This window comes from Kryptolebias marmoratus, linkage group LG5 (genome assembly GCF_001649575.2).
Source record: "Kryptolebias marmoratus isolate JLee-2015 linkage group LG5, ASM164957v2, whole genome shotgun sequence".
NCBI classification, from domain to species: Eukaryota; Metazoa; Chordata; class Actinopteri; order Cyprinodontiformes; family Rivulidae; genus Kryptolebias; species Kryptolebias marmoratus.
This window is the reverse complement of record NC_051434.1, coordinates 21,822,389-21,834,597: the sequence shown is the minus strand read 5'-3', so window position 1 is coordinate 21,834,597 and position 12,209 is coordinate 21,822,389. Positions and strand designations below refer to the sequence as shown.

At 38.1% G+C, this 12,209-nt stretch overlaps 1 protein-coding gene across 2 annotated transcripts in view; it reads left to right on the top strand.

The window, feature by feature from the left end:
- Window positions 1-12,209, top strand: part of trappc9 (trafficking protein particle complex 9) — a 336,991-nt gene that overhangs the window by 2,314 nt on the left and 322,468 nt on the right. For both annotated transcript variants that reach the window (XM_017431170.2, XM_017431169.2), the window contains exons 2-3: window positions 3,775-4,370; window positions 9,514-9,659. In XM_017431170.2, coding sequence (XP_017286659.1) covers window positions 3,781-4,370; window positions 9,514-9,659 — 736 coding nt within the window. In that variant the 5' untranslated portion in view covers window positions 3,775-3,780. The remainder of the gene's footprint in view (window positions 1-3,774; window positions 4,371-9,513; window positions 9,660-12,209) is intronic.

Below are 12,209 nucleotides of genomic sequence, written 5' to 3'. Positions count from 1 at the left end.
AAATAAATAAAGAAAAGGTTCAAATGATACAAAATGGACTGTGCTACATCTGTTTAGAGTACTAGAACAATATCAGACTGATTTTGAGTCAGTAGGTCACATGACCTGGAAACCATTGTAAAAAAATGATAAATTTTCACCAAAAAAAAAAAATAAATAAAGAAAAGGTTCAAATGATACAAAATGGACTGTGCTACATCTGTTTAGAGTAGTAGAACAATATCAGACTGATTTTGAGTCAGTACGTCACATGACCTGGAAACCATTGTAAAAAAATGATAAATTTTCACCAAAAAAAAAAATAAATAAATAAAGAAAAGGTTCAAATGATACAAAATGGACTGTGCTACATCTGTTTAGAGTACTAGAACAATATCAGACTGATTTTGAGTCAGTGGGTCACATGACCTGGAAACCATTGTAGAATAATGATCAATTTTGACAATAAAAACATCTAAAAAATATAAAAGGGTTCAAATGGGATTAAAATATATTGTGCCTCATTTATATATTTTCGTAGCATGATTTACCAAAGGTTTTGTACCAGTTGGTGAAACAACAAAAAATATATTAATATTTGTTTTTCAGGAGCGAGGGGTAAGGAAAATTTATTGACGGTCCCTAAGTGAACCACCGCGCATGAGAGGAGGGGCCGGCAGAGAACGGCTGGCCGACATTAGCGCTCCTGTTTCGGGGCAGCCGTGAGCTGGACGCCGCTAACTCCGCGGAGCTCGAATATCCAACTTGAAACTAACTTCACTGCGGTCGAAAACCGAACTGAACACAGCAATTCACTGATATAATTTAATATAATAATGCCAGGTCCTAAAACAAAGCCATGCTCCTTTGTACGTGTCTCGTTTTTGTCCTATTTGCTCCGTGTAATTCTTATTTTCATCTGCCAGCTCTAGCTGACTGTTTTCTGTTTATTCAAACAGCAGCAGGTGCAGTTTCAGTTTCCAGAAAAAATGAGATTATTAATGTCTGAGATTCATTTTCTGCATTCTGTGTCTGTCAGAAGCAGCTTATTCATTCAAACAATACACAGAAAATTATTGTCAGGTTGATTTAACATAAACTTAACATATTGGGACTTCCCTTCTAAAGAAATGCTGATATATTTGGCATTTTTAGGACACCTAATGGTTTATTATTGTGAAGGATGGGCATGTAGTCTTTACTGTAAAGGGTTGGAGGCAATGTAAAATAAATTTTATTTTAACTGAGACAGCTCTACACACTGCAGGATGGGACATTTACTCCAAAGATGAGCATTCGTCTGCATGTAATATTGTTTTAGGAGTATCTGAGCATTTACACACAATGAAAGTACATAAATTAAAATCTGCTTACCACAGTTTTTAAAAGCAAAATTAGTGCCTAGACATCTCCGGGAATTTTCTGAGATAACATTTCACTGGAAACTAAAATGATTATTGCAGTGGGTCAGACTACAACTGGACAAGAAAACAGTTTGATTTCTTTGAGGCTTTTTATTTTTAGCTGCTGTGAGTAAAGACAACAGAAGGAAGTTTGGACACCTTGGATAAAAATAAGATCATCTTATGTTAAGAAAGGACAGAATTGGGGCTATTTTGGGCTATTTCCGTTAAACATTAAAAATAACATCTGTGTGATTTTATGCAATAATGCATTTCCTTTCACGATCTGTTAGTGCTTAAAGTATGTGCTGTGAATTACTGTCAACTGCTATCCCACCACATTTTAGCTCAGTATCTGTAAAATCCACTGAGATATAGCCATTTATGTGTAGGCTAAAGTTGATTAACAGCGGCAGCCATCATGAATTGGGTTGACCCCAAAAGTTAATCAGTTGTAGATGCACTGCCAGTGATTATTTCCTTAAAGTTTCATTAAAATGCTCGGTAACTACTACACCAAATTTTAGCTTCGAGATTGCTTTGCTGTGGTGGTCATCTTGAACCAGAGTGACTCGAGGGGTCAATCAGTCGAGGATGTACATTCAATAATTACTGAAAGTTTAATTAAAATCTGTTCAGTGATTCATGAGATATTTTGCTAACAGTACAGACTAATGAACACACAGACACCGGCAAAAGCATTATTGCTCCACCTTCGCCTTTGGTAGTGTGTGATATATCAGAGCAGCCGATGGACGATATATAACGCAGCCTTTTCTTTTTCTTTCTGACTGATATGTTTTTTTTCCCATCTGACAAAAATAAGTGCTAAACAAAAATGGCTGTGACTCAGTCAGTATTACAGATTTTGAGGTAAAATTTGTCGTGGTTGTGGACGAGAGTCATTCACAGCACCTACTTTAAGGTGTACACACTGTCCACCATCTTTGTTTAAATCCTTCCCATTAACTGTTAGAGTCAGCCCTGTCTGTCTGTTAGAAAAATATCTCATGAACCACTGGACTGATTGTAGTGAAACTTTCCAAACGTAAGCACAGGACAGACATCTACGCTAATGGATATAACTCTGTCAGTTTTACAGATATTGAGATACATTTGGTTTGGTAGTTGCTGAGAGTCATCCTCAACACATACTCAACACATACTCTGAATGCTAACAGATCTTGGTAGATCTCACAATATCATATAGAGTTATGTTTAATGCCCTTTACAAGGTTTGACCCAAGCAGCTGGAACGCTCTCGCTTCTCACCATAGGACAATTTGTTTAAAACTCAGTTTGCAGTCCCTTAAAGGCTAGGCCTTTAATTAAGATGATTAATGATAAAATATTACCGTATTTTCCGCACTATAGGGCGCACTGGATTATAAGACACACTGTCAATGAATGGTCTATTTTCGAACTTTTGTCATAAATAAAGTGCACCGGACTAAAGGTGTGTGCACCTCCCAATTTTTGTAACTTTGTGCAGACTGCACGTGCCGCGCTCCATTCATAATGGATGATTTTGGTGCTCTAGTGGAGCTGGTTTGCCCATATCAACATTTATATGATCCATCTATGAGAGATCACAAAGATAATCAAATGGTTCAAAACTCATGGAAGAATACTGCACCGACGTAAGCTTCAAGTATAAACGCCTACACTGCTCGCTCAGGTCCGCGCACCGTGCACAGAGCCCTGCGCGATTATAACTGAGCCTTAATGCTGCAAGCGGTGCAGCTTTGTAGTTTACCAAAGTTGTACTAAAACATTATGACTTCTCACATATATAAGGCGCTCCGGATTTTAAGGTGCATATTTGTTTTTTACGGTAAAATACGGTAATAATATTTTGAATGCCTTTAACAGTAAGTGAACATAATTTACATTAATTAAACAAACTGATTTTACATCTCAAGGTTTAAAAGCTTGACTCAAGAGTTAGAATAGCATCTGTTCTGGAGCCTGACTCAGTTCTGCGTTTTTCTGTCCCACATACAGAAGAACAGCTCTGCTTATTATCCAGTGACATAATGATGGCTGCAGACTCCTCAGATTTGACTGGTTTAGTTTCATTAGACCGGTCCTGTTCAACTCGAGCCCTTTTGGTCTACAAACCAGAAACTATTAGTAGTTCCTCAAACTGGATTTAAACTGGCAGTCCCACTTCACCTGTGGAATGAACACCCCTTGTTTTTATGGTGTGTTGACAGTGTTAAGCCTTTATTCAGACGTGCTTTTAGTTTTTAAATGAACTTGTTTGCTTTATTTTAATTTTCCAACTCCTATGTAGTTTTTATTTTTGTTTGACATTTTATTGTGAAGTACTTTGTGAGTTTTATCTGTGAAAGGTGCAATATAAATAAACTTTACTTACTTACATATGTAGGTGTGCATGAAGATGAGTGTCCCAGACTACATGCAGTGTGCTGAGGACCACCAGACTGTTCTGGTGGTGGTCCAGCCGGTTGGCATCGTACCCGAGGACCAGTTTTTCAAGATCTATAAGTGTATCGCCGGCGTGAGCCAGGTGAGCATCAGGGACTCGCAGCGCATCCTCTACATCCGCTACCGCCACCACTACCTGCCCGAAAACAATGAGTGGGGTGACTTCCAGACGCACCGCAAAGTGGTGGGCCTCATCGCCATCACCACGTGCTCCTCAGCCAAGGACTGGCCGCAGACCGCCGAGCGCTTCCACGGGCAGAAGGAGGTGTACAGTTCCACCCTGTACGACTCGCGCCTGCTGGTGTTCGGGCTGCAGGGGGAGATCGCAGAGCAGCAGCGCACAGACGTGGCCTTCTACCCCAGCTTCGAAGAGTGCTCTGATGTGGAGAGGAGGGTGGAGGACTTCGTGGAGTCCATATTTATTGTCCTGGAATCCAAGAGGCTGGACCGAGCCACAGATAAGTCTGGTGATAAGATCCCTCTGCTGTGTGTTCCCTTTGAGAAGAAGGATTTTGTGGGTTTGGACACAGACAGCAGGTGAGTTCTGAACGCTTGTCCCCCTGCCACACCTCTGTCAACATTTCACAAGTGCTATGACTGATTATAAAAACACTCGAGTATTTGATTTTGTGTTAATTCTGCATTCTTTTGTGTGTTTCATGTCATCCTCACCTCTTCTAAAGTCCTCTCAGAAATCTGTCTTTTTAGTTTTTTGGTGTTTATTTCTTTTTTTTGATCGCCTTCTTTATTTGTCTCTCTTCTTCTTTTTCTTTCATACTGTCCTGTGAGTTTATTGTTGGGTGTGAAAAGGTGAGATGTTAGACCCATCAGTTAGTTCACCCACGCAGATCCTGTAAGCTTTAGCTCTGCTCTGAAGGACTCTGTGCTTCTGTTCGTTCATTCATGACTTCAAACCAAACTCATCGCTCCTCCAGGTTTCAGTTCAGACATAAGCATAAAAAGAAACAGCTTGGTTGATACTTCAGACCAGATGTAACACTACTGGATAAAATGCTCTCTGAAAATAGTCAGTAAGATGTCACTTTTTCAGCAGTCACACCAAAAACAAAGCTGAAATATTGCAGTTGGTTATACTTTCACATCACCTTCCATCCTCTTGGCTAGTGCTGGGCGATATGGAAAAAATCCTATATTACGATATGAATAATTTTATATCACGATAACGATATATATATCACAATATATCCCAATTACTTACGTTGTCAGTTTTTCTCTGAAAATATGAAAAAATAATCTCATTTCTTATTTTCAAGCTTTCTTTCGAAGTGACATTTAACTGAACTTTCACAAATGATATTTGCTGCATTTTAGTGCAGCAATATATATGTATCAAATGACAACAGACTCTATTATCTTCGGCCGGCTATAGTTTTACTTTTCGCAACTTTGCCCGGCTCTTTTACAACTTGTTTGTTTGCACTTTTTAGATTGTTAAATATTCTTTTTCGTGTTTCTTCTTGAAGTGATAGAAGAGGTTTGTTGTGTTGGCGTCAGATGAGAAAACAGTCTAATAGCAGAAGTTAGTATTAGCATTAGCAGAGTTAGCATATTACCTTTTTCTGCTCCATGTCGGACTTCTTGAACCAAATCACAGACGTCCCCCCTCGTTTTGGTAAAAGTCTTTCTTCTTGGGCTGCCTGCTAGCTGTCGCTACTTGTTGCGACCCCGAGTTTGATACTTCATGCGTCTCCATCTTTCAGCACTTATGACTTAAATGCCGACACAATATATGGTGGGTCACAGAATATGATGGTAACACCGGGCCGCACAGAAAGCTGCTGCCGTAAAGCATGTCGCAAACCCACACGTAAAGCAGCGTCATGTCGCAAAACGGAGGTTCTTCGCAAAATAGTTATTTTTTCTTCTTATTTACCACTTATATAAACTGAATGTACGCAAAGTGACAACACTAATACATTCGTCGTAGCCTATGTTATGAAATATTTACATGAATCATTGATACAAATGATACAAATATAGAAACGATAGAAACGACAGAAAAGAAAACATATCATGATAGACACTTTTCTATCATCCCCACGATATGTATCGTTATATCGCCCAGCACTACTCTTGGCTGCAGATTTTTCATATATTTCCTCCTGCTGTTTGCTGTAGATTTAGCAGAAAACCTAAAAATAACCATGTTTTTGTAGTTTTACCTAAATAATAGTAGACTTAATTTTATACCAATATTTCTTATCTTTACCTAAATGATCAGTTGTTTTTTTTCTGAGACAGGGTTACTAAAATACTGATTTGATTTTTCTTAAATAAAAAAGACAATATATGGCTCATTCCAACTGAGTGCATTACATTTCACAGAATCTTCTGATAACTTGACCAATCACATGTTCAGTTCAGTTTGTTTACTTAGATCCAGTTTACAACAAAAACAAACTGGTCATAGTCAAATCCACTGCTTGTATAGAAGAACATTTTATTTAGTTGTCATGAAGTGTAAAGTAAAGCTTTTGTCCCCCAAAAAATATTTTGTTGTCACCTTTTTAATTTAATACAATTTTATTATTATATAATTAGATGAAACACAATATTTATATTTGGATTTGGCAAATATAATTGGGCACATGATTAAAGGTTTCATTGGAAACAAAAATAATTAGTAAGTCACTGATGAACTAAAGTTGTTTTTTTTTATTGTACAACCTGTTCCTCAAAAACAAAAATATATTTTAGAAATGTTTTGGACTTTTCAAAGATAACCTGGAAGAGATGAAGTGATCCCTCATGTTTAAACTACATCTATATATGTTTTGCTTTTTTTTCTCCAATAAAAAGACAAATTTATGTACACAGTAATTTAATTTACAGACATTATGTTTAGTTAGTTGCGGTGTGTAACAGACACTGATATCTAGTGGTGAACTTGTAAATAGCAGCCACCTCAGATAAACGCTTGTTACACAGCTGTCAATTGTATCTGTAATGGTAAAAAAACTGAGGAAAACAAGAATAATCTGTCAGTCATAAAACCTTTGTTCACCACTATTTATAAGTCTTTTAAGTACAATCTGGTAACATTTACATACAATGGATTTGTTTTCTTTAAATATTTACTCAAAGGGGAAAGGAAAAGTGTTTTAAAGCTAACATAAATAAAAAGAAAGTCATAAAAAGGTGCTTGTTTTCACAGTCTCTATTGTAAAAAATTTACACCAATTTAAAACTAATAATTAAAAATCAATAAAATTACTAGGGTCTCTTTGGCGTTTTCTGTGATCACTCAGAAGTGTGGTCTTTTATGTGCCAAACACAGGAACTTAAATGAGGCAGTAAATAGCAAATACGGATAGTAATATGCTGTCGGGAACTTGAACCCCACATTTCTCAAGGGGAACCCTCAAACTATAGGCTGCTGGTGCCGCTCTGACAGGCGGTGGTTCTTCTATTGATGGTTTGTATTTCAGATTGTCCTCTTCAAAACATTAACTGTACAGTCAGTCTCCAGACTTTAGGTTATAATTTTTACCTGGAGCTAAACTAACCACGTCCATCAAACCTTCCTGTCCTCTGGGAAGCTGAAGAATCACAAAGCTGTTGTAGTTTTGGGTTGGTTTACTCAATTAATTGCAATCATTTAACCCCCCCCACTATTTGTATTTGCTATTTACTGCCTTATAGACGTTCCTAAGTTTGGCACATTAAATGTAAAATGCTGAAGAGACCCTGATGTTTTGTTTTTGTTAATGTTTTATTGTTAGTTTTAGTATAAATTTTTAAAAATGCGAGACTCTGAAAACAAGCACCTTTTATGTGTTTTTTTTGTTTTAATTTTATGTTATCTTCTAAACACTTTTCATATAGAGGATCTGAATGTGCTGAAACCTGCTGAGACTCTTTATGTGATCTCCTGAAGGAGGAGCTAATAGTTTGGACTCGCTCTATAACCTGCTGATGTGTCATTATACTTTCAGAAGACATTTGGGATTGGGACTGTTCAGTTTGGAGTTTTATGTTTCATTAAACATGATGTCTCATGATGATGATTTTTTTTAAATTCATGAGAACAAATTTGCAGCTTGACCTTTCAAAAAACACTATCCTGATGTGTGCTATCAGTTTACTTGATGTAAATTAGTTTTATTTTAATGTAAACAAACTTTATTCTTGTTCTGAATTCACTGAGAGTTAGTCTAAGTTTTAAAACTGTTATATTTTTTTGTATCCCTGCTTCTTTGTTAAAGACCTGAGAAAAATTATCTTTTTTCTAGTTTCCTTTTTTCACCTCGAGTTCTTCATCAGCTTCATTTCTACTTTACTGTCTTCCCTGGACCTTCCCAGTCTATTAGAGCAGTGGTTCCCAAACTTTTCAACCTCTAACCAACACAGACAACAGTGGCAGATTTGTGGATTTATCGCTGATTAAAGCATACAAACAAGTTAAACAACACAGGCTTAATTTTTGTTATTTGATTTTTAAATATGTATGATAATAGCTGTGAATTTCTTCAAATGGTTTGGCAAAATATTGCTGTTTGCAATTCTGTTTAATATTAATTTGATTCCTGGAGATTATCTGACCCACCCACCTGGTGTTCTATGACCCACCATAGGGTCCAGACCTCAGCTTTGGGAACCACTGGTTTAAGGTAGCATCTCACTGGGCTGCAACTGTTAGCGACTTGCTGGCGACTCAAAATTGCGAGAAAATAGGCACATTTTTCATTGCACTTTGACAGAATTCTGAGAGTTTGTGACCAAGTGACCAGCCAGCTATGTGGTTGCATTTTGAGCAGCCAGTTTTTGAAGATCATGGTATATTTGTTTGCCTATCAAGCCCACATCTGGCAAAACTGTATTCTAGGCCATGCACATTATTTCGTTGCCCACCTCCGCCCACATCCTACCTGCCTCGGCCTCCTTTGTAACCTCCTTGGCAGCTGGCCCCCACATTTTATGATTTAACCCACTGGAGTATCTTTTTGACATGAACATAGGCAGATTTGGATCAGTTTTTTAATAATTACTCATTATCATCGATGTTGTTTTTAGACCCGGACATTCAGGCTTTAGCAGGAACAAAGTACAGCTCTTGGGCTCTTGAGACATATTGGAGATGCCCATGATAAAATGAAGATGAGTTTGAGATGCCTTCAGCAACTGTTTTTTTTTTTAGATAGATATGTCACACAAATTGTTTGAACCCAATATTTCAGGCAATAAGACTGTGAGCCTCTGCCACTCACTCAAGAAAATTGAGAACCTTGCAAATGTTTCAAGACTTTTCAGAGACTTTTCAGAGACTTCTTTGCAAATACTATTTGCCAACTAGTTGCAAAAGAGTCCAGTGAGATACTGGCTTTAGTCAAATACCTTAGATTTCCCTTTATTTCAATAAAACTGTTGCTTTCAGACTGAAGTCTCCGAACCCCTTATGTTATCACTCTGTTTTGTTTCTGCTCCCCCAACCTGTTTATCCCCTCTATAGATAAGATCCCTGTCCTGAGCCCAAGTGTGCACCAGAACTTTAACAAGTAAAAAGTTAGAGCATTTTTCCTAAAAAAGAAAATTTTTACTCTATTTATTTTTTTTAAATTTCACCTAAGAGCCAAAAAACATCAACTGACAATGAAGATTTGTTTGTTTCTCTGTCTTTAATCCTGCTGTTGTTGCTCATCCTTCCTGTTCTCCCCTTCAGGCATTACAAGAAGCGCTGCCAGGGACGGATGAGGAAACACGTCGGAGACTTGTGTCTGCAGGCCGGCATGCTGCAGGACGCTCTGGTCCACTATCACATGTCTGTGGAGCTGCTCAGGGCAGTTAATGACTTCCTCTGGCTCGGTGGTAAGTCCAAAGGAAACTGATGTTATTATAGTTTGGAATATAGTTATTAAAGAGCTGATTTTTATTGTCTAATATTTTATGACGTACAATTACAATCATTCATACACTTGTCTCGTATTTTTATCAGCTAGCTGAACAAATGACTTCCCTGCCTTCCTGAGTTTTACGAGTAGTTTGACAGATTGAAGCTGAAGCTAATTATTTAGAGTGAGGACACTTGTTATTGCATCTGCTAAAAATACAATTCAATAACAAAGAGGACATATAATAGCTGAAGTTATAGGAACAATTATTTACCATTTTTTATATTAGTGCTTTCAAACTAAATTGTTGTTTTTAAATCAAGTCTGTCTTTAAACATGCACACGTTTTCTGTTTACAAGAAATAAGCAGCTGAAATAGTGGCAGAAACAATTTATCTAAAAAAAAAATCAAAACAATTTTTAAATCACTCCTTCAGCAGGCTGCTTGCTTGTTCATCTATGGCTGTGTTTATCCTCTTGAACCCTTTCCCCCCTGTATGACAGCGCTGCTATAACGTAAATAAATCAGCCAAAACATGGATGGTCTTTGCAGGGTCTATGTGCGTACTTTAAGGGCGCATTAGGACTGCAGTGGACTGCCTGTTACATGTGGTAGATTGGAGAGGGTTTTGAGCATGCACAAAACTTCTTTAGTGAGGTGGTGATGCTTTATCATTGTGGTGGGAACGTATCGGGTCCTGGGTGGAGTGCGGTGGCATCATATCACACCACGTGGGGCCTGTTGGTTGCCAACAAGTTGAAGCAGAACTGATCATTCTGGCCTACCTGATACCTGTGGAGGTAGTGTAATGCTGATTTTTCTTGCTCATAGCTGCATCCTGATGCAGACAGAGTTGATGATGCAGTTGTGGGTGTACATGGTAAAATCTTTGTGGGAACATGTTGAGTATGTGTAGTTTAATGAGGGCACAAGAGAGCTTCTCAGGGATGTGAGGCGACATTGCTGCAGATTCTTAGTCATCCAGGACTTAACAATCCTAAGTGGGTAAACAGAAGGCAACTTGACTTCTTCTCTTGTTTCTTGAAGACGTTTCACCACTAATCTGTGGAAGGAGAATTCTGCCATTAGTCGAAAGCGCACATATTCGATTTGCAAGCAGGATTTCATCTCTTGCTTTTAAAACTTTTAATGCTTGCACTCAAAACTTCTGCTCTCTTTCAAATATTCTCTTTTCTCTCTCAAATATTTGTGTTTGCGCTCAGATTTCCTCCTTGCGCGGAAAACTTTTCTCTCTCTCACGGATCGGATCTGTGCTTGCAAACCTCTCTGCTCGCTCGCGGATTTTTTCTGAGCACCGTCCAGGGTTTCCCCCAGAAAAGAGGCTAAGCTTGGTGGTAGGTAGCCGTTTGCCGGCCGTTCGCCGGCCGATCATGATTTTGTAAAAAAAAATGATTAAAGTTGACAGAAGGTTGAAAATACGGCTATTTATTATTTGATATTGTAAGATATTTGTGCCAAATATTTACACAACTACAGTTTTACAAAAAAGCACTATTGAAATACTTATTTAAACAAAAATACAATTAAAATAAATACTAATTGTTTGCACCTAATTTAAATCCTAATTTAAGTCACATTTACAAATAAAATAAATTAACATAAATGAAAACGTGCAAACAAAGCACCAACACACGTCTCACTTCCAGGCCAATGAAAAACTCTGAAAAATAGAGAGATGTTGTACTGTACTGTGCATATCTAATGCTGAATATAATAGAATCATTTTACTGTTAAACAAGGATAATATTTTCACTAAGCACAAAACATGCTTACCATATTCGGTCTTGTAAAGCCACCTGCTGAATTTCTGCTCAACTAACCATTTTTGGTTAAACCCACTTGATTGATGTTTATTACTGTGGCTCTGACAACCTGCTAACTCCAGGTAGCTGAAGGTGTCTCGGCCTCGGGGCTCATTAGAGTCCTGCAGGGCTCCGCGAACAGGGCGCGGACCTGAGCGCTATTTTATAAGCCTGGCGGGCCGCCAGGCTTATAAAATTTCTGGACTCAGAATATAGAAAAGGTTAAAATCTTGGAGAAGCTGCTCGTTTCAGAACAACAAATTGGACCTGAAATTTGGCTATTTGGATTCGAGAATGTACCAGCAAAGACTTCGTTGTGGGGCGTGCAGTCGGTCTGCGCCATCTTTGAAGGCCACAGACCAAAACAAACAGTATTCCGGTGTTACCACTGTATTCTCCTGCTTAATGCTGAAAAGCTCAAAACAAAGGGGACTTTATTGCGACAAACCTCTCCTAGATGCCTAAAGACGGTACATAGAAAAGAAAGCTAAAATTGGAAAAATCAGAATTCAAAACTTCAAGGCAGACTCAAAACAAAGTCAGCCTGTTCCAAAACAACTCTGTTATTATCTACATTTGGCTTCCCAATGTGGCCTTGAAGGCCAAAGTCTTATCAATTGTCCCTGGAATTTATGTCAACAGAAGCTCGTTGCCCTCTTGCCTGTGAACGTGATTCATGGACTTTTCTGCAAACACACACACA